Source organism: Antechinus flavipes, chromosome X (assembly GCF_016432865.1).
Source record: "Antechinus flavipes isolate AdamAnt ecotype Samford, QLD, Australia chromosome X, AdamAnt_v2, whole genome shotgun sequence".
Taxonomy (NCBI): Eukaryota; Metazoa; Chordata; class Mammalia; order Dasyuromorphia; family Dasyuridae; genus Antechinus; species Antechinus flavipes.
The window spans coordinates 29,940,503-29,964,482 of record NC_067404.1 but is presented as its reverse complement, the minus strand read 5'-3'; the positions used below and the strand labels follow the sequence as shown (position 1 = coordinate 29,964,482).

At 44.0% G+C, this 23,980-nt stretch overlaps 1 protein-coding gene across 2 annotated transcripts in view; it reads left to right on the top strand.

Moving 5' to 3' along the window:
- Window positions 1-23,641, top strand: part of LOC127543065 (zinc finger protein 501-like) — a 32,287-nt gene extending 8,646 nt beyond the window's left edge. For both annotated transcript variants that reach the window (XM_051969056.1, XM_051969055.1), the window contains 4 exons: window positions 296-370; window positions 1,998-2,124; window positions 16,126-16,227; window positions 20,437-23,641. In XM_051969056.1, coding sequence (XP_051825016.1) covers window positions 338-370; window positions 1,998-2,124; window positions 16,126-16,227; window positions 20,437-21,464 — 1,290 coding nt within the window. In that variant the 5' untranslated portion in view covers window positions 296-337 and the 3' untranslated portion in view covers window positions 21,465-23,641. The remainder of the gene's footprint in view (window positions 1-295; window positions 371-1,997; window positions 2,125-16,125; window positions 16,228-20,436) is intronic.
- Window positions 23,642-23,980: the final 339 nt, after the last annotated feature.

The window sequence follows — 23,980 nt, the reverse complement described above, 5'->3', positions numbered from 1 at the left end:
GAGAGGAAGAAGTGGGAGGGTCAGGAGGGGATCAGAATCAACCTTGCATGACTAAGACATTCTGCCCAAGGAAAGTCCCGCCTTCATCCCCAAAATAGATGAAGAGTGGACTGCAGGGAAGTAGAGGCCACTGGGACCAAGAGGGATGTGAGCCCCCTACCGTGAGGAGGCTTTCTCATTTGCAGGCTCTGTTGCTTCTAAATGGGTTGTGTGGGGAGGTACTAGTGGTTTGGGGTGAATGAGCCAAGCTTATTAATTAAAAAAAGAAATCTTAACTCTTCTGTTTGCTCCCTAGATTCCTGCTCTTCTCCCTTAAGGATCCACAGGAGACTCGCTGATGGCAGCTACCCTTCTGATGGCTAGGCCCCAGGTGAGATATGGTTCTGTTGTTCTCCCCAAGCTCACGGCCCTACAGGCTCATCTTTCCCCTCAGCTCCTCTTTGTCTTTTAAAAACAAGTTATTACAAATAATATTAAACATCACTTTAAGCAGACATACTTGCCTTGCAGTTATTTCTAGTTTGATGAATGAAATTTGACCTATAAAATTTTCACTCATCTTTTCATCGTTTCATTTCCTAACATTTGCTGCTACTGTGTAAATCATCCACTCTCTCATTTGGATTCTGCTCAGTTCATTTTGTTTCCATTCATATAAGCCTTCCCAGGTTTCCCGAAAACCATCCTGCTGGTTAATTCTTACAACACAGTTATATAGCACAGCTTGTTCAGCCATTCCTTAGTGGGTGAGCATCCCCTCAGTTCCAATTCTTTGCTATCCCAGAAAGAGCTGCTATAAATATTTCTGTACTTATTGCTCCTTTCCTTTTTCCCTTGGATCTCTTTGAGATACAGACCCAGTAGAGACATTGCTGGATCATGGGATATATGCAGTTTGATAGCCCTTTGGGCATAGTTCCAAACTGCTCTCCAGAATAGTCGGTCCAGTTCACAATTCCATCAACAACACATTAGTGTGGGCCTACTTTTCCACATCCCCTTCCATATTTGTCGTTTTCCTTTGCTGTCACGTGAGCCAATTTGATAGGAGTGAGGTGGAATCTGAGTTGCTTTAATTTGCGCTTCTCTAATTATTAGTAATTTGGAGTATTTTTTCATGTGACTACTGGTTTCTTCCTTTAATAATCTCCTAACCGTTGATGACTTAACTGTTGGGGAATGGCTCTCAATCCTACAAATTTGAATCAATTCCTTTACTAGAGAAACATCACTGAGTTCCTCTTTTTAGCAGCTTCCATCAGCGATGCTTTTGTCCTGCTCCCTGCCGGGGCACCAGCTGCCTGGCACCTGTGCTTCCACAGCAATAGCATGCTAATATGTAACAAAAGAGACCCAGGATGGGCTGTTCTGGAGAGACAGCTTGGCCATAGGGAAGGCGTGCCGGGGTGAAACGGTCCTATCTCCAGTTAAGGGTCACGTGTTCCTGAACGAGTTTCCTCTTCCCTCTGAGCCCATTTCTTTGTCTGTAAAATGGGGATCGAGTCCTCCTTGTTCCTGCTGATTATGAGGCCCAAATACTGAAACATCACCAAATCACTATAGAAAATTCTCTCCTCTCCTCCCCTACCCACACTGTACAGTAAGGAAACAAGAACAGAAATCAAAGTAAGTGATCAAATTATGATCACACGGTTCATTGATGACAACCCTGCTCGTTATTTTTTCCATTCCTATTGTGATTTTCCCTCATAACACAGATGGGGAAACTGAGGCTGGCCCCTTGAGGTTAAATGACTTGTCTCAGTTTAGACTTCAAGCTCATGGCAGAAGCAAGGCTGGAAGGCTCCTTTCTGAGTCCTGCCAGAGTTGGCAGTAGCACCGCCTCTTTCCAGGAACATGGGAGTTTTCTCCTTCACTGTCTCCCCTGCCCATTAGCCACCATTGTCAGAGTTTCTAAACGCTCTTGACATTTGCAGGCTCATCTTGAGGTAAAATTATGGAATTCCCTTTGCATCAGCAGACACCTGTTGTTCTAGGAACTGGTGACATTCAATGACGTGGCGGTGTATCTCTCGAAGGAGGAATGGGGCCAACTGGACCCTTCTCAGAGAGCCCTCTACAAAGATGTGATGCTGGAGAATTATGGGAATGTGGTCTCCCTTGGTAAGGACCTTTTGCCTCTTGCACATTTCTCGTGCTAGGTCTCAGAATCAATCCTCACTTCTTAAATATGGGGAGATAAGTTGTGTTCTGTGGGCCCAAGCCTGCTCTGCGCTCTTTCTCACACACATGTACACGCCCACACATATATATGTATGCACGCACACAAACACACACACACACACAAATGTGCACAAGCAGTCTGCTGCCTGGTCCCTTATTTGAAGCCATTGCACTTGCTGTAGCACCTTTCTTTCTTGTTATTGGGCCAGCCTAGCTTCTCAGCCCCCAGAATCCCTGCTTCACTTGGTTGAGATCCTAATGGAGGATATTAGATGTAGCCCCTGCAGTCATGGATTTGGGGCAGGAGGTGAGGCTGAAAGAACCGGGACCACAAAGGTAGATGAGCCAGAATTTGTACCCAGGTCTTCTGACCGCAAATTGAGTGTGCTCCAGATGGTGTCTCCTTGTTTAAAAGTCAGGCTAACGTTGAATTGAATTGGAGTTGTCTTCTAGTAGAAATAGCAAGACAGAGTGGCTAGTGAGCTCACCAGGCACCAGGAGGGCCTGCACTTGGCAGCTCCTGTGCACCAATTGATGGCCTGAACAATCATTGGCTCCCTCAATAATGGATTTGGGGTTCAGTGCTCATTATGTATGAGACCCGGGGCCTCTTCCTGTCTCATTTTCATCTGCTGGGACATTAAGATTTTCATTGGACCTAACGAGGTGGGCTTGGCAGGTTCCGCTGTTTGTCCAGTGGCGTGCCCTCAGTTGCTCCTAAGCTTTTGCAGCCTCTTTTGGCTCGGGGCACCCAAATGAATGTTCATAATATCCCGGTCTGTCCCTCTGAATTTCTTCCTCGAGAAACCCAGCCATTTTGACTGTCACATGATACCCACATGGTGACTGTGAAAACGAACCATTTCCTTAAAGTAGAAAAGCAAAGTAAAATTGGGAAAATTCATTAGCAGCAAACATTCCCAGTTACCACGGACCAGGCCAAACCACATCCCAGACCCTGACCCCCATTAGAGGTCAAGCACCCAGTCCAAACATTGGGATAACAAGCTTGGCCATCACCGGAGGAGAGCTGCAGCTTCCTTGCATGAAAGTTTTTGCTTGCCTCGGGAAAAGTCACAGCTTTCTTGTCCAATTATTCTGCTGCTCTCCCCAGGACCCCCCCCCCGAAGCCCCCACCATCCCCCATACAGATGGTGCCCCTGTTCATGGCAGAGAGAGGCCTTCTCAGAAGAGATGGGTGGGCAGACTGTTCCCCAGGGCATGAGGGCTCCCCCCCTTAGAATCCCCAGCTTCTAAATCCAGCTAAGAAGCTGCCTCCTACAAGAGCTTTTCCTGATTTTCCCAAATGTTCTCACCTCACTCTCTTGACCTTCCTTAATTTTACAGGACTGATCCTCTGTGTTTACTTGTCTTTCTGTATGTGCATCTTTCTCAATAAAATGTAAGCTCCCCGAGACCAGGGTCTCTTTCGTTTTTGTTTCCATATGCCTACATAACAGTGTCTGGCACACAGTAAGCACTTAATAATTGCTTGTTGCGTTGAGTTAAGTTGACAAATGCATTCATATATGCAAAGCTGAAACATTCCCCAGATGTTACTCATACGGAGGGCACTTTGCCCAAAGCAATATCATGGCCATGGGAGGTGCCTAATAAATGTGAGTACAATGGCATTGAATTCTGTAGGTCTGTGAGGTGGATGAGTCCTGTGATCCCAGGCCTAGGAGACACACATCCGAGGCCTGCCTGAAAGGGGCAATTGTCCCGTTAGTTGGTGGGAAGGAGAACATCCAGGGCGTTTGTGACGAGCAGATATAGAAGGCACAGTAAACTGCTTTACTGACTTCTGCAGTGCTAGAGATACCGGCTCATTGAGTCAAGGAAGCAGTGTTAGCTCAGTCAGGCAGCCAGCATGTCTCAATCCTTTAGGACAAGAAAGAGAAACCGAGGGAATGAATGGAGGCTGGGAAAAAGCACGATTGTAATCTTTGCAGAGGGTCACCCAGTCGGCCAGCCAGTAAACATTAAGTGCCTACTATGTGCCAGGCACTGTGCTAAGTCCTGAGAATTCAGAGAAAGAAAAAAAAAAAGAGACCATACTCTCAAGGAGCTTCCAGGCTGACTGGGAGAGCCGCCACATACAAATAGCTTTATGTAAACAAGCTGTTCACAAAGCAAAAAGTGGAAAGAATTAAGAGAGAAGGCACTAGAATTAAGAAGGGTTGGGAAAGGCTTCCAGCCAGGAGGCCGCTGTCACTCGACCATAGAGTACAAGGAGAGGGGGAGGTCAAAGAAAACTGGAAAGTGGGGAGGAGTGGGTGTTAGGAAGGGCTTTGAACACCAAGCGGAGGATTTTATACTTGTTCCATAAAGTGATAGAGAGCCACTGGAGTTCGATGAGCAGGGACTTAAGCTTTAATGCCACTTGGGCACCTGGGGTGGGGAGAGACTGAGGCAGGCAGACCAAGCGGCAGCTGTTGCCGTTATCTGGATGTGAGGTGACGAGGGCCTGCACCAGCAGGGGGCCAGTGTCCGAGGAGAGGAACAGATCCACGCAAGGGATGATCCCAACATAGAATCGTTGGCAACTGATTGGGCGTGTTAGGGGAGATGGAGCAAAATAGACTAAGGGATCTCTTTGAAATAGCAGTCTGTGAAGAAGCTGTGTCAGACGGACCAAGTGTTGTATAGGTGACAGTTACGTTGTGTCTCCTAGTTAGGCTCGGTCCTACCCTCCCAACTCCACATCCATCTTCACTGTCAAGGTCATGTTCTGCTACTCTGTCTTTGCTCAGTGCTGGCTGTCCTTTAGGCTCGCACACAGTCCAACTTTTGGAGGGGGATGGGATGCTCTCCAGGGGATCGATGCAATCCTTTCTCGGAGAAGTTTATCTTCTAACATACACATTTCCCCCAGATGGAACCCATTATAAGATCCCTGACTCAATACCTCCCCCACCTTCTCATTCCTAATTACTCTGGCTCCTTTCCCTCTGGCCTGCCCTCCCCTTTCTTAGGTCCTGTTCTCCCACAGTCTCTGCTCCTGTGGAAAGGCTGGAGGAAATTCTTAGCTGTTGATCTTTGGAATTGGTCAGGGTGTGTCACCAGTTCCCCCTGTCATTCATCTCCTTTCTTCATTCCACCAACTTCTCACTTAGTAGTTCCCTCCTGTAAAAGGGATTCTTTTTTTTGCTGAGGCAAATGGGGTTAAATGACTTGCCCAGGAAGTGTTAAGTGTCAGAGGCCACATTTGAACTCACGTCCTCCTGACTTCAAGGCTGGTGCTCTATCCACTGCACCACCTAGCTGCCCTCTGTATCGATTCTTTTTGAGGGAATTTGGGGATTTCATCCATAGAGTATTATCATTTCAACTTTCTTACTTCTCTTCTGATTTTTTAAGTTCTCCTGAAACAATCTTGAGTCCCTTAGGTCTATTCTGGGTGCCCTTGCTGATTTGCCTTTGTCTTTTATTCCATACTTCTTTTGTGTTTTTTTTTCAAGCAAAAGTTTATCAAATGACAGAACTTAACCTTCTCTTGATAATTATATCTTTTTACTTACTTTCTTGAGTTTCTTTTGTTTGGCACATTGGCAAGTGGAACTACTCCCCTCTGGAAGGTGGTGCTGCTGCTCTGCAGAAATGCCTAAAATGAGCCTATGTTCATTTGGGTTGCAACTTGAGCCCCTTTTTATAATATGCTATTATTCTCTTCTCTGATTTCTCTTCCAAACAGAATGATCTTGGTTCTCCCAAAGGTCTTTCTTTCATATTTCAAGAGCTGTCTTCTGGCTGTTTCATTATTGAAATTGTGAAACAGAACTGTTATGTGCCCTGAAGGAAATACAAGTTCCCCATAAATCTTTGGATCTGACCAACTAATACTTTGTTATCTCTATTCAGAAGTTCTGTACATAACTTTTTATATTATATGCTACAAAATAATACTCAGCTCTTTTTATTTTTCTTTCTGGGATGCTCATGATTCTCAAGTTATCTCCGCATATCCTTTTGGAAAACAGGGTATTCAACTGGAGGAAGGAGGATTTGAAACTCAAAATTTAAAAAAAAAAAGAATGTTAAAAATATATGATACATATTTTATTTATTTTATAATAGCTTTTTATCTTTCAAAATACATGCAAACATAGTTTTCAACATCCACCCTTGAAAACCTTGTGTTCCATAATTTTCTCTCTCCCTCCCCATCTCCCCCCTCCCCTACATAGCAAATAATCCAGTATAGATTAAATATATGCAATTATTCTATACATATTTTCACATTTATCATGCTGCACAAGAAAAATCAGCTCAAAAAGGAAAAAAATGAGAGTGAAAAAAACAAGAAAACAACAACAACAAAAAAGGTGAAAATCACAACTATGTTGTAATCCACACTCAGTCCCCACAGTCCTCTCTCTGGGTGTAGATGGCTCTCTCCATCACAAGTCTATTGGAATTGGCCTGAATCACCTCACTGTTGAAAAGAGCTGCGTCCATCAGAACTGATCATTGTATAATCTTGTTATTGCCGTGTACAATGATCTCCTGGTCCTGCTCATTTCACTTAGCATCAGTTCATATAAGTCTCTCCAGGCCTTTCTGTATTCATTCTGCTGATCATTTCTTACAGAACAATAATATTCCCTAACATTCATATATCATAACTTATTCAGCCATTCTCCAGTTGATGGGAATCCATTCAGTTTCCAGTTCCTTGTCACTACAAAGAGGGCTTCCTCAAACATTTTTGCACATGTGGGTCCCTTTCCTTTCTTTAGTATCTCTTTGGGATATAAGCCCAGTAGTAGCGCTGCTGGATCAAAGGGTATGCACAGTTTGATAATTCTTTGGACATAGTTCCAAACTGCTCTTCAGAATGGCTGGATCAGTTCACAACTCCACTAAGAATGTCCCAGTTTTCCCACACCCCCTCCAGTATTTATCATTATCCTTTCCTATCATTTTAACCAATCTGAGAGATGTGAAGTGGTATCCCAGAGTTGTCTTAATTTGCATTTCTCTAATCAGTAGTGATTTAGAGCAGTTTTTCATATGAATAGTTTTAATTTCTTTGTCTGAAAATTGTTCATATCCTTTTGACTTTATATCAGTTGGAGAATGGCTTGTATTCTTATACATTTAAGTCAATTATCTCTATATTTTAGAAATGAGGTCTTTATCAGAATCTTTGGATGTAAAATTTTCCATCAGTTTTCTGATTCCTTTCTAATTGTAGCTGCATTGGTTTTGATTATACAAAACTTTTTTAATTTAATATAATCAAAATTAATCCATTTTGCATTTCATAATGTTCTCTAGTTCTTCTTTGGCCATAAAATTCTTCCTTGGCCACAAATATGAGAATTAAATTATCCTTTGTTCTCCGAATTTTATAGTATCACTCTTTCTGAATAAATCACGAACCCATTTCTACCTGATTTTGTTATAGGATGTTAGATGTGGGTCAGTGCCTAGTTTCTGCCATACTAGTTTCCAATTTTCCCAGCAATTTTTGTCAAACAGTGAGTTCTTATCCCAAAAGCTGGGGTTTTTGGGTTTGTCAAACACTAGATTACTATAATCATTGCCTATCGTGTCTTGTGAACCTAACCTCTTTCACTGATCCACTACTTTATTTCTTAGCCAATACAAAATGGTTTTGGTGACTACTGCTTTATAATATGGTTTTAAGTCTAGGTCACTTTCATTTGCATTTTTTTCATTAATTCCCTTGAAATTCTTGACCTTTTGTTTTTCCAGGTGAGTTTTGATATTATTTTTTTCTAGCTCCGTAAAATGATTTCTTGGCAGTTTGATTGGTATGGCACTGAATAAGTAGACTAATTTAAGTAGAATTGTCATTTTTATTATATAAGCTTAGTCTACTCAGGAGCTCTTGATATTCTTTCAAATGTTTAGAGATGATACATATTTTAAAAAGTCAGATAACAATGAAGTCACTGGTTAACATGAGGTTCTTGTCTTCTAATATTGTTGGATCTTCTCTTCTATCAGTTTTCTCCCATTAAGTATTTTTGTGTTACAAATCTATTTTTCTTTCTCTTCCAGTCTCTCTTTCTTTAGAAAGAGCCATGGCCATCTGGTAATTTGTAGACGAGGGAATAACGTCCAGTGAGGTTGGAAAGATAGGTTCTGTCCAGTTTGTAAAGGGATTTCAAGACCAGAGAAGTTTCCATTTCATCCCAGAGGCAATAGGAAGCTGCTTTACTTGCTTGAGTAATCGAGTCATGGATAGATCTGTGATCCAGCACTTAGTACCTGGCCCATAGTAGGTATTTAATAAATGTCTCTTGTCTGACTGAATTCAAGGAAAATCCTTTTGGTGTCAGTGTGAACTGGCACTGAGAAACCTGTGGCAGAGGCCAGTTAGGAGGCTATTGCCCCAATTTAGGTCAACAGCGACGAGGGCCTGCACTGGGGCAGAAGCTGTGAGATCACAGAGGAGTAAAATGTGAGCCATGTTTCCTGCTTCATACCTTTCAAGCGGCTCCCCATTGCTTATAGAATAAAATGGTAACTCATTTCCCCAACTGCCGCAGTCTGTCCCAGGCTTCTTTCTCTCATTTTACACTATTTCCTTTGATGCACTTTATGGTCCAGCCACACTAAATCACTCTCTATTCCCTGATTGTATTTTCTTTGTACACTCGTGTAAACAGTCCCCTTTGCCTCGAAGAGAGACACAAACTTCCATCTTTTCAGATCACTTTCTTCTTTCAGAAAGAGTTTTTAAGTACAACTTAGCCACTATTCTTACTGGTCGCTCAGCTGTCACTGAGCGTCTGACGCTTAAGAGAGATGCAGACGACGAGGGCTTGGAGAAAGGTAGTTGTTAAGTCACTCGACAAGTATTTATTAATTACTTACTATGTGCCAGGCACCATGCTGACTGCTTCTGATACGGTCCTCGCCCTCAGAGAGCTCACAGTCTATCAGGGAGACAATCAGAATCACTGCCCATGATTTCCAGCGGGATCTCCTCCTCATCTCCTCTCTACCCCTTGGGATATTTCACCTGCTCTTCCTGGGGGTTCTGCCTACCTGACCTGGATCTCTATTGGGGGGGGTCTTTCAGCACAATCTCCCTGGGGAGACTGCCAGCGAATTCCATGGGGGGTTTCTCCCAGTAATCTTCATGGGGGGGTCTATGCCCCTCATCTCCATGGAGGTGTCTCTCTTCAAATAACCTTGCCAGCTTTTTTCCTTTATCTTCCTCAGACCTTCTAATCTTTTACCCCATATTTCCCTGAACATCTTTGCCCCCCATCTCCACATACACGGGTGTCCCCTTCTACATTCTCTGCTCTTCCGTGAGTCTACTGCTATCTATCTGTCATATGTTCCCAAACTCATCCCGTGACCTCCCTGGAGGGTCTGACTCTGATGTCTGCGGGGTGTCTCTGACCCTGAGCTCCAAAAAGGGTCTGTTTCTGTTTTCCATGGGGGTCTCTGACCCTAATCTCCATGGGAGGGTCTTTGACCCAAATCTATATGGGGGGGGTCTCTCATCCCTATCTCCCTGGTGGGACTGCTAGGGAACTCCATGGGGGATCTGCTACTAAATGCCATAAGGGATCTCTGACCCTGATTTCCAGTGGGGTCTCCCCTTGATCTTCAAGTGGGAGTCTTATCTCTAATCTCTATGGAGTGGCTGTGACATTGAACTCCATAGAGATCTCCTTCGATTTCCATTGGGGGGGGGGTTCTACATCTGATGTCCATTGAAGGTCTCCCTCTGATCTTCATGTGGTGTTTCTCACCCAGATCTCCATGGGGGTCTCTAAACTTGATTTCCATGGAGGGGTCGCCCACTAATTTCCATGAGGCATCTCTGACCATAATTTCTTTTCTTTTCTTTTTTTTTAATTTAAATTTTATTTTAGTTAATAATAACTTTGTATTGACAGAATCCTTCTTTTTTTCTTAAATTAAAGCTTTTTATTTTCAGAACATAGGCATGAGTAATTTTTCAACATTGACCCTTGCAAAACCCCTTGTTCCAGATGGCAAGTAATCCAAAATACAACACAGTCTTAACAGGTTGGAAATTTTGACCATGATTTCTCAAGGAATCTCCTCCTGTTCTCCATGGAGGGGTCTGACTCTCTTCTCCATGGGTGTCTGGCACTGATGCCCATGGGGCTTTCCCAATGATCTCCACGGGGGAAAGGGGAGGGGTCTGTCCCTGATCTCTGAGCGGGTCTACCCGGGGTGTCTCTGACCCAGATCTCTGTTGGGGGGGTTTCACCCAATGATCTTTGTGGGGGGGTCTATGTCCCTCATCTCCACGGAGGTGTCTCTCTTCAAATAACTTTGCCACCTGTTTTTCTTTACACATTTCTCTTCCCTTCCTGGGACATCCTGATGTTTCCCCCCATATTTCCCTGAATATATTTGCCCCACATCTCCACACACGCAGGTGCCCCTTTCCATCTTCTCTTGTCTTCCCTGAGTCTCTAGTTATCCATCCCTCATATGTTCCACAATATCACCCCCTGATATCCATGGGGGTTCTGCCTCTGATATCCCCAGGGTGTCTCTGACCCAGATCTCTATGGGGGGGACTGCTTGTGTTCTCCATGGGGGGTCATCTTCCCCCAATCTCCACAGGGGTTCTTTGACACAGATTTCCATGAGGTGTCTAACTCGTCTCTATGAGGGGTCCCTGACCTGATTTCCAGGAGGATCTCCCCCTGATCTCCATGGGAGTCTAGCTCTTATGTCCATGGAGTAGCTCTGACCCAGATCTTCACGGAGGATCTCTGTCAATGATCTCTGTGGGAGGTCTGTGCCCCTCATCTCCATGGAGGTGTCTCTCTTCAAATAATCTTGGCAACTTTTCCTTCCATATTTCTCTTCCCTTCCTCATGACCTCCTCTTCTGTTCCCCCATATGTCCTTGTAAACTTTTGCCTCACATCTCCATGCACCCTACTGCCCCCCTCCGCCTTCTCTTCTCTTCCTTGGGGCTACTGCTATCTGTCACTCATGTCTTCCTCGATCTTACCCTAGGAAGTCCACGGGGGTCTACATCTGATGTCCATGGAGTAGAGTTCTGGATCCTGATCTCCATGGGGGGGGGGTCTGGGACCTTGATTTCCATGGGAGGCCCACCTTTGTTTCTCCACCTGATCTACATGGAGGTTCTCTGACCCCAATCTGCCTGGAAGGTTTGCTATGGATCTCCAAGGGATGTCTATCTCTGATCTCCTTGGAAGGCCTTTGGCCCTGATATCTATGGGGTATCTCTGATCTTGACCACCTTGAGGGTTTTTGATCCCAATCTCCATGAGGGTTTCTGCCTATAATCTCAACTGGGGGTCATTCCCTCTAGTCTCCCTGTGGGGGTCTTCCCTTGATCGCCATTGGGGGCCTCTGACCCTGATCTCCATAGAGGGTTACTCTCTGATCTCCTTGAAGGGTCTTGGACACTGATGTACGTGGTGTGCTATCTACCCCTAGGGATCTTTCACCCAGATCTACATGGAGAATCTCCTCCCAATCTCCATAGGGGTCTTCCCTGTCTCCAAGGGTAATCTCCCAGTAATTTCCATGAGACGTCTCTGACCTTGATTTCTTGGGGAATCTCCTCCTGTTCTCCATGGAGGGATCCACTTCTTAACTCCATGGGGTGCTTCTGACCCTGATCTCCATGGGGGTCTACCTCTGAGGCCCATGGGATGTCTCCCCCTGATGTCTATGGGTGGGCTGCCTCTTATCTCGATGGGCATCTCTGACCCTGACCTCCATAGGCATCTACAACTGATGCCCACAGGGCGTCTCCCCCTGATATCTATGGGTGGTCTACCTCTTCTGTCTATGGGGTGTATTTGATTTGGATGTACATTGATGGTCCCTCTGAATGAGCTCTGTGGGGGGGGGGTCTATGCCCCACATCTCCATGGAGGTGTCTCTTCTTAAATAACCTTGCCGACTTTTTTTCCTTACACATTCTTCTTCCCTTCCTCAGACCTCCTAATCTTTTCTCCCATATTTCCCTGAACATCTTTGCTCCACATCTCCCCACACTCTGCTGCCCCCTTCCACCTTCTTTTGTCTTCCCTAGCTCTGTATCTCAGTATCGCTCATGTATTCCTCAATCTCATCCCATGATCTCCATGCAAGGTCTGACTCTGATCTCCACGGGGGAACTGCCTGTGTTCTCCATGGGGGAGTTTCTGTCCCTGATTTCCGTTGGGAATTTTAAAACTTGATTTCCATGGGAGGGGTCTGGGTTTCATCTCCATTGTGGGGCTTCCCTGACCTCCATGGCATGTTTTTGACCTATATATCCATGGAGTGTTCTGCATGTGATCTCCATGAAGGGGAGTCTGTTCTTATCACCATGGGGGATCTGATTGTGATCTCATGAGGGTATTTTCCTAATCTGCAGGGAAGGTCTTTGGACTGCATCTCCATGGAGGGATCTCTGCCCAAATACCCTTGCCAACTTTTCTTCCTTCCACATCTCCCTTCCCTTCCTTGTGACCTCCTCAACTTTCCCCCCATATTTCCTTGAAAACTTTAGCCCCATATCTCCATAAACCCTACTACCTACCCCCTTGCACCTTCTCTTCTCTTCCCTGGTCTACCCCTGTCTATCACTCATGTCCTCTTAGATCTCACCCCAGGAAGTCCACAGGGGTCTACCTCTGAGCTCCATGGAGGGGAGATCTCTTCCTTGATCTCCATGGGGGATCCACCTTTGATTTGCATGCTAGATATTTTCCTCTGATCTTCATGGAGTTCTCTGACCTTGATCTCCATGGGGAGTCTCTTCCTAGACTTTCATTTAAGGTCTGTAACCTTAGGGATATTTGACCCTGATCTCCATGGGGGCTCTTTACCCCTGAAGTCCATGGGGTATCTCCCACAATGCTCTATTTCTCTGGTCTTTATAGAGAATCTCTTTATTTCCCCGACTTGTATTGGACCCTGATCTCTTTGGAGGGTCTCTGACCTTCATCACCATGGGGATTCTCCATCCCATCTTCACTGAGGGACTGCTCCTTTTGGGATATTTGACTAGGTCTTTCTAAGCATTTTGCCTGTGATCTCCACAGAGTTTCTCTCTCTGATCTCCTTTAGGTGTCTGCCCCTGATCTACACAGGTAGTTTCTGACCCTGAACTCCATGGCAGGTCCCTACACTTGACCTTCATGGGAGGCCTATTGTTAAGGGCCGTGCCTAGGTGAAGGGGTCAATTCTCCGAGAGCCTCTGCAGCTGTGAATCATGAACTTGAAGGAGTTGCAAAGCAGCTTTTACTAACGTAGCTGTTCCTTGTGGATTGGGAATGAAATAAATCAGAGGGAAGAGGAGAGAGGTCAGAGAACGCAACTGCCTCTCGGTCTCTTTGTATCATCATCATCCTCTCATATGAAGAGATCCATCCTACAGGTCTGAGTCAGACCTCCAGCAGCCACTGGCAGGAGGCTCCCGTATCACAACATATGGTGCCTGAATGTGGGACGCAAGAAACAGAAGAAATCCTACATTTCTTCTTTTTATTAGTGTTCAGCTCTTTAGAACTCATCTCTCGGTGGATCTCACACCGGGATCTCTAAGTGGGTTTTTGTTGTCTTTGATGTCCATAGAAAGTATCTGCCCCCAGGATGTCTGTGAACCTGATCCCGATGGAGGGGTCTCCATCTCTGGTGAGATTTCTGACACTAATCTCCATAGGGGTCTGTCTCTAAGGCTGAACTTCAAGGGGGGGTCTGTCTCTAATTTCAATTTGGGGTCTTTGCCACTGATTTCCATGGGGTGTTTCTGCCTCTGATTTCTATGTAGGGGGTCTTCCTTGATCTCCATAAGGGGTCTCTGAACTTGATCTCTCTGAGTCTGTCTGAGATCAAAATCGGGCATCTTTGCCCCTGATCTCCATGTGGACCCAAGCCTGCTCTAGGCTTTCTTTCTCACACACATATACACACACCCACACGTAATACATGTATGCACACACACGCACAGCACTAGCTTATAATAGGCCATGAATCAATGTTAATCAGTAGCTGTTTCCCATTGGTCCCATTCACTGGAAGGGAACGTGTCCCCTTCTCCCAGGTTCCCGTTACAGGCCTTATCATCCCTTTGATTTGGGCTTTCTCTGAGCCGGACAAACAAACTGATTACCTTACCATGCCCAGCACATCCCCTCTAGAAGCCTCTTTCCTTTTAGTTTTAATTGGCTGCTCCAAAAATCCTTGAGATGGTCTCTTGGTAACAACCTGTCCTGCTCATCCACTTTGTCCACTGTAACAGGAGGAGGGATGTCACCAGTGGGAAACAGCAGACAGGCTAGGGGCCAGGGGCAGACCACAGAGGCTTAGAGTGTGGCTACCTGAGAAGGCAGACCCAAAACAGACTGTGAAGGACTTGGAGTTCCAAACAGAGGGATTTATTTCCAGACACTGGCAACAGGAGAGCCCCTGGAGCTCTTGAGCAGAGGGGTGACACGGTCAGAAGCCTGAGGAAAATCACATTGGCGGACAAACGGAGGCTGGGCTGGACGAGAGAAGGGAGAGATCAGACTTGAGGGTCCTCTTAGGATGCTGCTGGCAATAGGCTAGGCAAGAGACGATGGGGCCCTAATGAACATGGTCCTGGTATGAGTAGACAAGTGGATGGACACAAGAGATGGTAGAGTCTGATTGAATGGGGATAGAGGGAGGCAGGCTGAAGTGATGAGTCAAGGGTTGCTCCTGGGCTGTGAGCCTTGTTGACTTCAAGAATGTGGGGGGCTGGGGCAGCTAGGTGGCGCAGTGGATAGAGCACCAGCCCTGAAGTCAGGAGGACCCGAGTTCAAATCTGTTCTCAGACATTTAACACTTCCTAAATGTGTGACCCTGGGCAAGTTACTTAACCCCAATTGCCTCAGCAAAAAAAAAAATGTGGGGTGCTTTAAGGGAGAAAGCTCATGAGTTCAAGATCAAACATGTTGAGTTTGAGACATCTCTGGATGTACATGTGGCAAGTAGGCGATGTGGAAGCAGGGTTTGGGAGTCAGGTCAGGGTGTGAGATGTCACTGTGAGTGTGGGCATCATCTTCAGAGAAGTGACAGTTGAAACCTTGGAAACTTGGTTATTGCCAAGAAAGAAGAGTAAAAGACCTAGGAGGGAGCCCCGAAGGTCCCCCCCCTCGCTGTGCATAGGAGGAGACTAGAGCCGGTGCACCTGCCAAGAAGACCGAGGATGCCTCGCTAGATAAGCGAGAACCACAGCACCCAAGGCCACGCAGACCCAGGGAGGAGAGAGGAGCCAGGGTGGAGAAGTAGAAATGTCAGAGAGACTGAGAAGAGACCATTTGACTTACCCACAAAACCCAGCAGCGCTTTCTCAGTGGCTTTTTTGGGAGATTTGCGGTCTGTGGTGTGAGGGACAGGTGGCTTAGGAAGGTGATTTTGCCTATGAATGCTTTCATTGGAGGGAGCAATTTCAATTGAGTGGAAAACCATTTTTGGAAAACAAACTGCAGGGGGTTAAATGAGTGGGAGGTGAGAAAGAGAAGCAGTAAATGGGTGCATGTGTGTATGCCTTCCCCCATTAGGATAGTAGATATAAGTTCCCTGTGGACAGGACTGCCTTCCTCAGTGTCCCCCTCCTGTAGTACAGTGCCTGGTATGAAGCAAGTGCCTACAAAAGCTGTGTTTCCTTCCTTCCTTTTCCAGAAGTTTGTCTGGGATAGGGAGGAAAGCTCGAAGGCGATCCCTTAATCAGGGGTCCTCAAACTATGACCCATGGGCCAGATGCGGCAGCTGAGGATGATTATCCCCCTCCCCCAGGGCTAGGAAGTTTCTTTATTTAAAGGCCCACAAAACAAAGTTTTTGTTTTGACTATAGTCCGGCCCTCCAACAGTCTAAGGGACAGTGAACTGGCCCCTTATTTAAAAAGTTTGAGGACCCCTGGCTTAAGTGGTGGTGAGGGCTTTCATGTTTTTCTTCTTTTCACATGAGCAGGTTTTTCTGTTTGCAAGCCTGAAATGATCTCACGGCTGGAGCAAGGAAAGATGCCCTGGGTCTCGGAGCTGAGGAGAACAGACGATCGGACCACCTGGCCCGGTGAGTGAGGCCGTGACGTCAACCCGTGAGTACCCAGAGGCTTACCAGTGGGAGCTACTATGGCTTACAGAACAACAAGGAACCTGGCCCAAACAGCCAGAAGCTCCAAGTTCTAATTAAAAAGACAAGGCAAATAAATGTGAAACTGGGTGATGAAGGGAGGGAACTCCGGGGCTCACTCTTGTCATCTTTAGAATAAGCCAGTTGAACCACATGGTTTCTTAAGTCTCTTTTAGCCCTACTAATTTATAAGAGTATCATTTCTCTCCCTCTCTTACCTAAGAAGAAGCACCATTGTATGGAAAGCTGGCATCAGAGTTAGGAAAATCTGACCTGTGCTGGCTGTGTGACCCTGGGCCAGTCCCTTCATTTCTCAGTGCCCCGGAAGAGGAGCTGCCCTACATTGGTAGAAGAAGTCCTCTTTGAGGACTCGGTTCCCTACCACTGATGAAACCACAAATCTGGGCCAAATAAATAAATACAAATCACATAATATAATTTAAAAAAACCACCACGGGCCAGAGAACAGAACACTTTGTACAAAACTATGTTATATGAAGGTTTCAAAATGGATAGCTCTGTGTGTGAACTGGAGTCCCTGAGGGGTGCCTGTTGAGGTGGGACTTCAGTTGGGTCTCAAAGAGTAGATCCAGTCTAGCTCTGTGAGCTGCCAGAAGGCCAGTGTAGGCATTGAGTAGGCCGTCCTAGACATGGGGCAATCTCCATAATTCCCTTCTCGAGGACACTTCTCCCCCACTTCTACAGGGTCTGTTTTTTTCTAACTTCCTATAGGAAGACATTCCTCTTTCCAGTCACTGCCAAATGGTTATTCTTTCCCTGTACCCCTAATCTCTAAGCAGGATCTCTGAGCAGACTTCCTGTCCCTACTGATGGGCAGGAAGGTAAGCTTGTACCAGCTTTACCTATTACCTTATTATATTGCCCTTCCCTGTTCCTCTTCCTTCTTCACTTCCAGTTCTCCCTCTGGCTTGAGAGGTCACTTAGAGACAGATCAGTTTAGAAATGGCACAGAGGCTCTTAAAGCTGTTTCCAGGGATCATCACCCACCTCCACCCCATTCTGTCTCCTTGAATTCTGCCTTCTGGCCAAGTGCCGAACCATGGGATACCAGGAGAAGCAGCAGCATTTTCACAGCCGAAGGAACAGGAACTTTTGGTTCCTGGAATTAAGAGGACACATAAGAAATGTTCACTTGGGCAGTCAGAGCTAGAACTCAGGTGTTAGAAACCGGAGGCAGGTTTCTTAGGAGAAAAATATAAGCTTCTTCTTAAAATAGCCTAAGTAAGGAAAGTCAAGGTTTGCTTCAGGACTGATGATCAAATTGGTGAACTTTTAAGTGGAAAGATCCAGATATTTATAGTTCTTCAACTTTGACTCTAAAATGTTTCTTGCCTTTGAGTTCTGTACTTATCAAACTAATTTAAGAAGAGAAACTTTTATTGACTACTGTCTTGGGGGAGGGGGGGGAGGGAGAAAACTGGAAATCAAACTCTTTTAAAAGTAAATGTGAATATTTAACATGTATTGTTCTACCTGCCATCTGGGGGAAAGGGTGGGGGAAGGAGGGGAAAAGTTGGAACAGAAGGTTTTGCAACGGTCAATGCTGAAAAATTGCCCATGCATATGTCTTGTAAATAAAAAGCTATGATAATAAAAAAAGAAAAAAAAGACATATGCATGGGCAAAAAGACATATGCACATAGACCAATACATAATAAATATGTTAAAGTATAAGTTAAATACAATATATGTATACATGTCCAAATAGTTAATTTGCTGTCTAAAAAGAATCAGATTTTGAAATACTGTACCATTAACCTGTGAAGGAAATCAAAAATGCAGGTGGACAAAAATAGAGGGATTGGGAATTCTATGTAGTGGTTCATACTCATTTCCCAGAATCCTTTTGCTGGGTGTAGCTGGTTCTCTTCATTATTGAACAATTGGAACTGATTTGGTTCATTTCATTGTTGAAGAGGGCCACGTCCATCAGAATTGATCCTCATATAGTCTTGTTGAAGTATATAATGATCTCCTGGTCCTGCTCATTTCACTCAGCATCAGTTCGTGTAAGTCTCTCCAGGTCTCTCTGAAATCATCCTGTTGTTCATTTCTTACAGAACAATAATATTCCACAACATTCATATACCACAACTTATTCAGCCATTCTCCAATTGATGGGCATCCACTCAGTTTCCAGTTTCTGGCCACTAACATTCTTGCACATACAGGTCCCTTTCCCTCCTTTAAGATCTCTTTGGGATATAAGCCCAGTAGTAACACTCCATGCATATGTCTTGTAAATAAAAAGCTATAATAAAAAATCTTTAAAAAGTAAATGTCAAAAAATAAATAAGTTTTGAGAGACAGAGACTTTTGTTTAGGGTTGAAGAAAGAGCAGAAGTGAATCACAGGAAGAAGGGTCTGGCTTTGGTCTTCTAGCATCCTGCCTACCTTCTTCTTGAAAGCCTACAGTAATACATTTCCCCCCTTCCTGAAGCAGCCTTTCAGAATGTAGAATTTCTTTCTCACTAGGCCTCTTATGTCCTCTGCTCTTGCAGTTGTTTTTTTTAATTCAAATTAAGTATTTCACATTTATCCTTATTGATCTTTATCTTCTTAGATTAAGCTCACTGTTTTAACCTGCCAAGAGCTTTTTGGACCCTGGGTCTTTCATTCTCTTTGGCTATGGCTTCTGGCTTTGTGTCACCTGCCAATTTCACAAACCTGCAATCTAGTACCTTCATTAAATTCACTGATAATAACATTGAACAGAATTGTACAGAGGCTAGATCCCTGTGGCACTGCATCAGAGACATCCCCCCCCCCCGCCTCCATTATCCTCTGACATTCTGACATCAAATCAGTAATCAACATCCTCTAGGTCTGGACACTTAGCCAGCTCCTCGTGCATTTAACGGCATTACCGTCCAGTCCATATGTTTCCATGTTGGCCACAATCACGTCATGACATAATCTCTCAGATGCCCTGCTGAAACCCAGGTAATCTAGATCAACTAGTGAATGAAGATACTTTAAGTAGGAAACTTTTACAGATATTCTCCACAATATCCCTGCTAGAAAAGAAAATGCAGTGAGAGGAAAGGCTAAACCAGCTGACCCATGTAACCATAACTCAAGGTACCATTAATCAGTCTAACTGAGGGAATGGAGGCATGATGGACAGTAAAAAACAATTCACCTCCATGCAGTTGGACAGTGTGATGCAACTTAGTCCAATTAAAAAATCATTTAGTAAGCATCTCCTCTGTAAGGCATTCTGCTGGTTATTGAGCAAGTGAAGATCTAAAATTAAGATCACCTGAGGAAGAGGAGGAGGAAGCACAAATTCAGGAAAAGCTTCCCTTAGGAAATAACCCCGAGCTGTTCTTGAATCTAAGGATCCAAAGAGGATGAAGTATGTGTATTCCAAGAAGTAAGGCATAACCTGTTCAAAGACTTGGAGGTGGGACAGAAAGCTGAGTGCAGAGAACCGGCAAGTCAGTTTGGCTAGAAGATAGAATGTATGAAGGAGGAAAATGTGAAATGAATCTAGAAAAGTAGCCTACAGCCAGATTATGGAAAAGACAATGAATGGCCTAGGAATCCAAAAGCCTTGATTCTAGTGCTGGCTTTGCCATTTGCTAGCCATGTGATCTTAGGCCAATACTAAGATGCCCTGGGCTCCTTATCTTTAAAATGAAGGTAATAAAGCCACAGGGAAAGTTATGAGGATCAAATGAGATAATGGATGTCTAGTATCTTAGAAATGAGAAGTTGCTATATCCAAGTGTAAAGTAGAATTTGAGGATTTGTAGACTTAAATCTGGGACAGCTAGGTGGTGCTGTGCAGAGAGTTCTGGGTCTGGAGTCAAAAAGACTTATCTTCCCACGTTCAAATCTGGCCTCAGACACTTACTATCTGTGTGACCCTGGGCAGGTCACTTCCCTCTATTTGCCTCAGTTTTCTCATATGTAAACCCAAGACCAATATCTTGATCAAGAAAATTCCAAATGGGGGGTCACAAAGAGTCAGCCATGACTGAACAACAAACAACAAACTCAGATCTGTAAAGCAGCAGAAAAATGTCACCCAAGCACTAATTTCATTCCTTGGCTTCAAACTCAGTTTCTTTGCTCTCACTACAGAGAACAGATGACATTAATGTTTTGTTCTTATCATTTCAGATGATCGACCGGAGAAGGGCAACATGGAATCTCTTCATAATCGGGAAATGTCTAAAGATGAATCTGGGTGGATTTTGTTAGCGGGGATCCCCATGGAGCAAGGCAGCAAACTTGTAGAACCCTCTGTCTATCTTAGTAAGTTAAAGGGGTCCCGGCAAAACCCAGCAGAGAAGAGACCCAGGTACTCCCCTTCAAAGCCCCCCAATACCAAGCTTATTATGACCATCATCCCCAGGAAGAGGGTTACAGAGAATAACCACGCGTCCCATGGACAAGAATGGAGCTGTGCGCCAAGCCGCCATCTGATTACCCATGAGGGAGATCTGATGAGAGAGCAGCCCCTGAGTTATGATTCGTTTAACCGTCCCCTCAAGCAAAATTCAGAATTCGTGAGACACATGAGAAATCGCAGGACTGAGAAACCGTATAAATGTACTGAATGTGGGAAAGCCTTCAGCAGGAGCTCACACCTCATTCGACATCAGAGTATTCACAATGCAGAAAAGCCCTATGAGTGTAACGAATGTGGAAAGGCCTTCAGTCAGAGATCATCCCTTATTGGACATCAAAAAGTTCACAGTGGAGAGAAACCTTATAAGTGTAATGAGTGTGGGATTGCCTTCATCTGGAGTTCACACCTCATTCAACATCAAAAAATTCATAGTGGAGAAAAACCCTATGAATGTACTGAATGTGGGAAAGCCTTCAGTAGAAGCTCATACCTGATCGGACACCAGAGAATCCATAGTGGGGAGAAACCTTATGAGTGTAAGGAGTGTGGGAAAACTTTCAGGTGGAGATCAGCTCTTAATGATCATCATAGTATTCACAATGGAGAAAAACCCTATGAATGCAATGAGTGTGGGAAAGCCTTTGGGGGGAGATCACACTTGATTCGGCATCATAGAATCCATACTGGAGAGAAACCCTATGAATGTAATGAATGTGAAAAAGCCTTCAGTAGGAACTCACATCTTATTAGACATCAGAAAGTTCATAGTGGAGAGAAATTCTGTGAATGTAATTGATGCAGGAGAGACAGCCCTCAAGTGGCAGACTTTATGGCGTCTCCTCTTATTCTTAGTGGAGAGAAATCCTGTCTGTCATTGAAAAATGCTTCAGGTAGAACTCATCCTTTAATCATTGTTAGAATACGCTTCTTGGAGAGAAACGTCCTGAACAAAAGAGACTTCGGGGAACCAGCTCTCCCCAGATCCCCAAAACAAAACCTGTGGGGATATAACAAAATTAACCCCTCAAAATAAGAAGAGGAAGCCTGAAACCACTACTGGGAAGGAGACAGAGAAGGGAGCAAGGCCTGAGACTGCTCCCCTGAGACTAGGACCAAAGGGTCTGAATAGGAGATTGAGCTTTTTTGTCCAGGCCTGCCATGTAGGTAGACCAAGAAGCAAGAGAAGAATGAAAGGAAGGGCCCCCTTTAGGGCGATAGTGGGTCACAAGCTGGTAGCATCTGGCAGTGACTGTGGTAACTACCTTCTGGGCTGGGGCTGGAATTGGAATCATAGATGGAGTTGGAATAGAATATTGTCCTCATTTTATAGATGAGGAGACTGAGATTCTGAGAAAATTGAAGGATTTTCCCTGGGTTACTCATAGCTAGCTTTGGAACCCCAAGTACTCTTACTCCAGATCCAGATCCATTGATCAAATTCCCTCTATTCTGACTCCAGCTTCAGGGATGACCCAGACCCCCACTGAAAGAGGGTCACCTTCAGTATCAGTTTATTCTGATTGAATAAATTTAATCAACAAAGAGACAGAATACTGTTCCAAGTCAAAGGACTGGATTTGTTTTTATATTTTTCAATAAGAACCAAGGGAAAAAATGAAACACAAATGCCAGCAGAATCAGTCCCACAAATACTAGGAAAATAAATTGGATGATCACATTAAAGACAGAGAGTAATTCAGCTTCCAAAAAGTCAAGGAAGAGATAGAGGAAAAATGGAAAGCAAAGAGAGGGACCAGCCTTGAGACTTTGCTGGTATAGGTCAGGAAACTCCTTCCACCAATGCAGGTTGAATTGGTAAATTCCCTCTCTGCAACTTAAGTCCTAGGGACTTGCTTGGAGTACTTGCCCAGCCGTTATTCTGTATCAGAGATAGGATTTAAATAGACATCTTTCTGGCCCTGAGACCATCTTTCCATATATATGGTTCTCAAATTGGTCTCAGAACCCCTTTTACACTTATAAAAATGATTAAGGATCCTTTTTCCAAAGAGCTTTTGTTTATGTAGGTTATATCTATCAGATCTGACCATATTAGAAATTAAAACATTTTGGTATTAATGTGAAACTAGTTTGGCCTCATGTATACCCTGAAATGGTTTCAGGGACACTCAGATTCTCCTTTGAGAACCACTACAGCATGGAGTCATGCTGCCTCTCAATGCAGAACACAGAAAATCAAAATGACAGTAGAAGCACAAATTAAGTATCCGAGCAAAGTTCAGCAAATTATAATATCTAACACTTGTCTAGTTATTTACCTCATAGATCCCACTTTATCCTCAATACACTTTTCGAGGCAATGTGAGTGGGTAAAAAGTTTTGGATTTTGGTCACCTGAGCTTAATTTTTCTACAACATGTCCAATGCAGTTACAAGACGCGTGTCCATGTTTCCTTCTAATATAACTGGACAAATCCTAAAAGTCACAGAATGCCAAAAAGTACTTAAAAGGTTTAAAGACTCTCAAACCATGTACTACTTAGAATCCCAGAAGTGATCACAAAAAAAAAAACAACTACATTTGTGTAGAAATAATTGGAGAACACAGAATAGACTCAAACTGGCACCTCTGTGGAATTGGGGGACTCTGGCACATCTAGAAGAAATATAATTTAATTTTACAATAGTGAAGAAAAAAGTACTTCAAGTACAGATCAAAATCTCTCCAAATTTCTCAGCCATGGCAAGGGGACATTGGCAAAATTTTAAAAGAATAGGCTTGGATCTGAAAGTCACATTTCCTACATCTACTACAAATTTGGACATTTAATTTGAAGGCATAAAAATAATGTTGAGCAACCAGGATAACTTCAAGGAATTTGGCAAAAGTTCAGCATTGAAAAGTCCAAATAAATATTTGGTATAATAGAATTTAAACCTGTGGTTACCTATAATTGATTGCAGAGCAAAATGATTAGGCTTTGTGAAAGAAATATAAATGTTTCCATCTGACATTTTTTAAAATGTAATGAAAGAGAGGAGGGTTAAGATGTAAATGTTAAGGATATGAATTATTTTATTTAAAGGGATAATGTTACAGAATAGATAAAAAATACATAGCTTTTGGGAATCAATGCACAAAAAGGGCAGGAGACTCAAATTTGAAATCTTGGTTTAAAATATGTTGTGCAACTTCAAATTTAAGAATAGGAAAGTGGTAATGATAAGATAAAATAAACTTTAATTTCATTTGGAATACCTTGAAACAGGCCAGAATGCTATATAATGATGAAAGGGACATAGTTACCAACTCAGAGAATTAGATTTGTTGTTGTTTTTTTTTTAATTTTC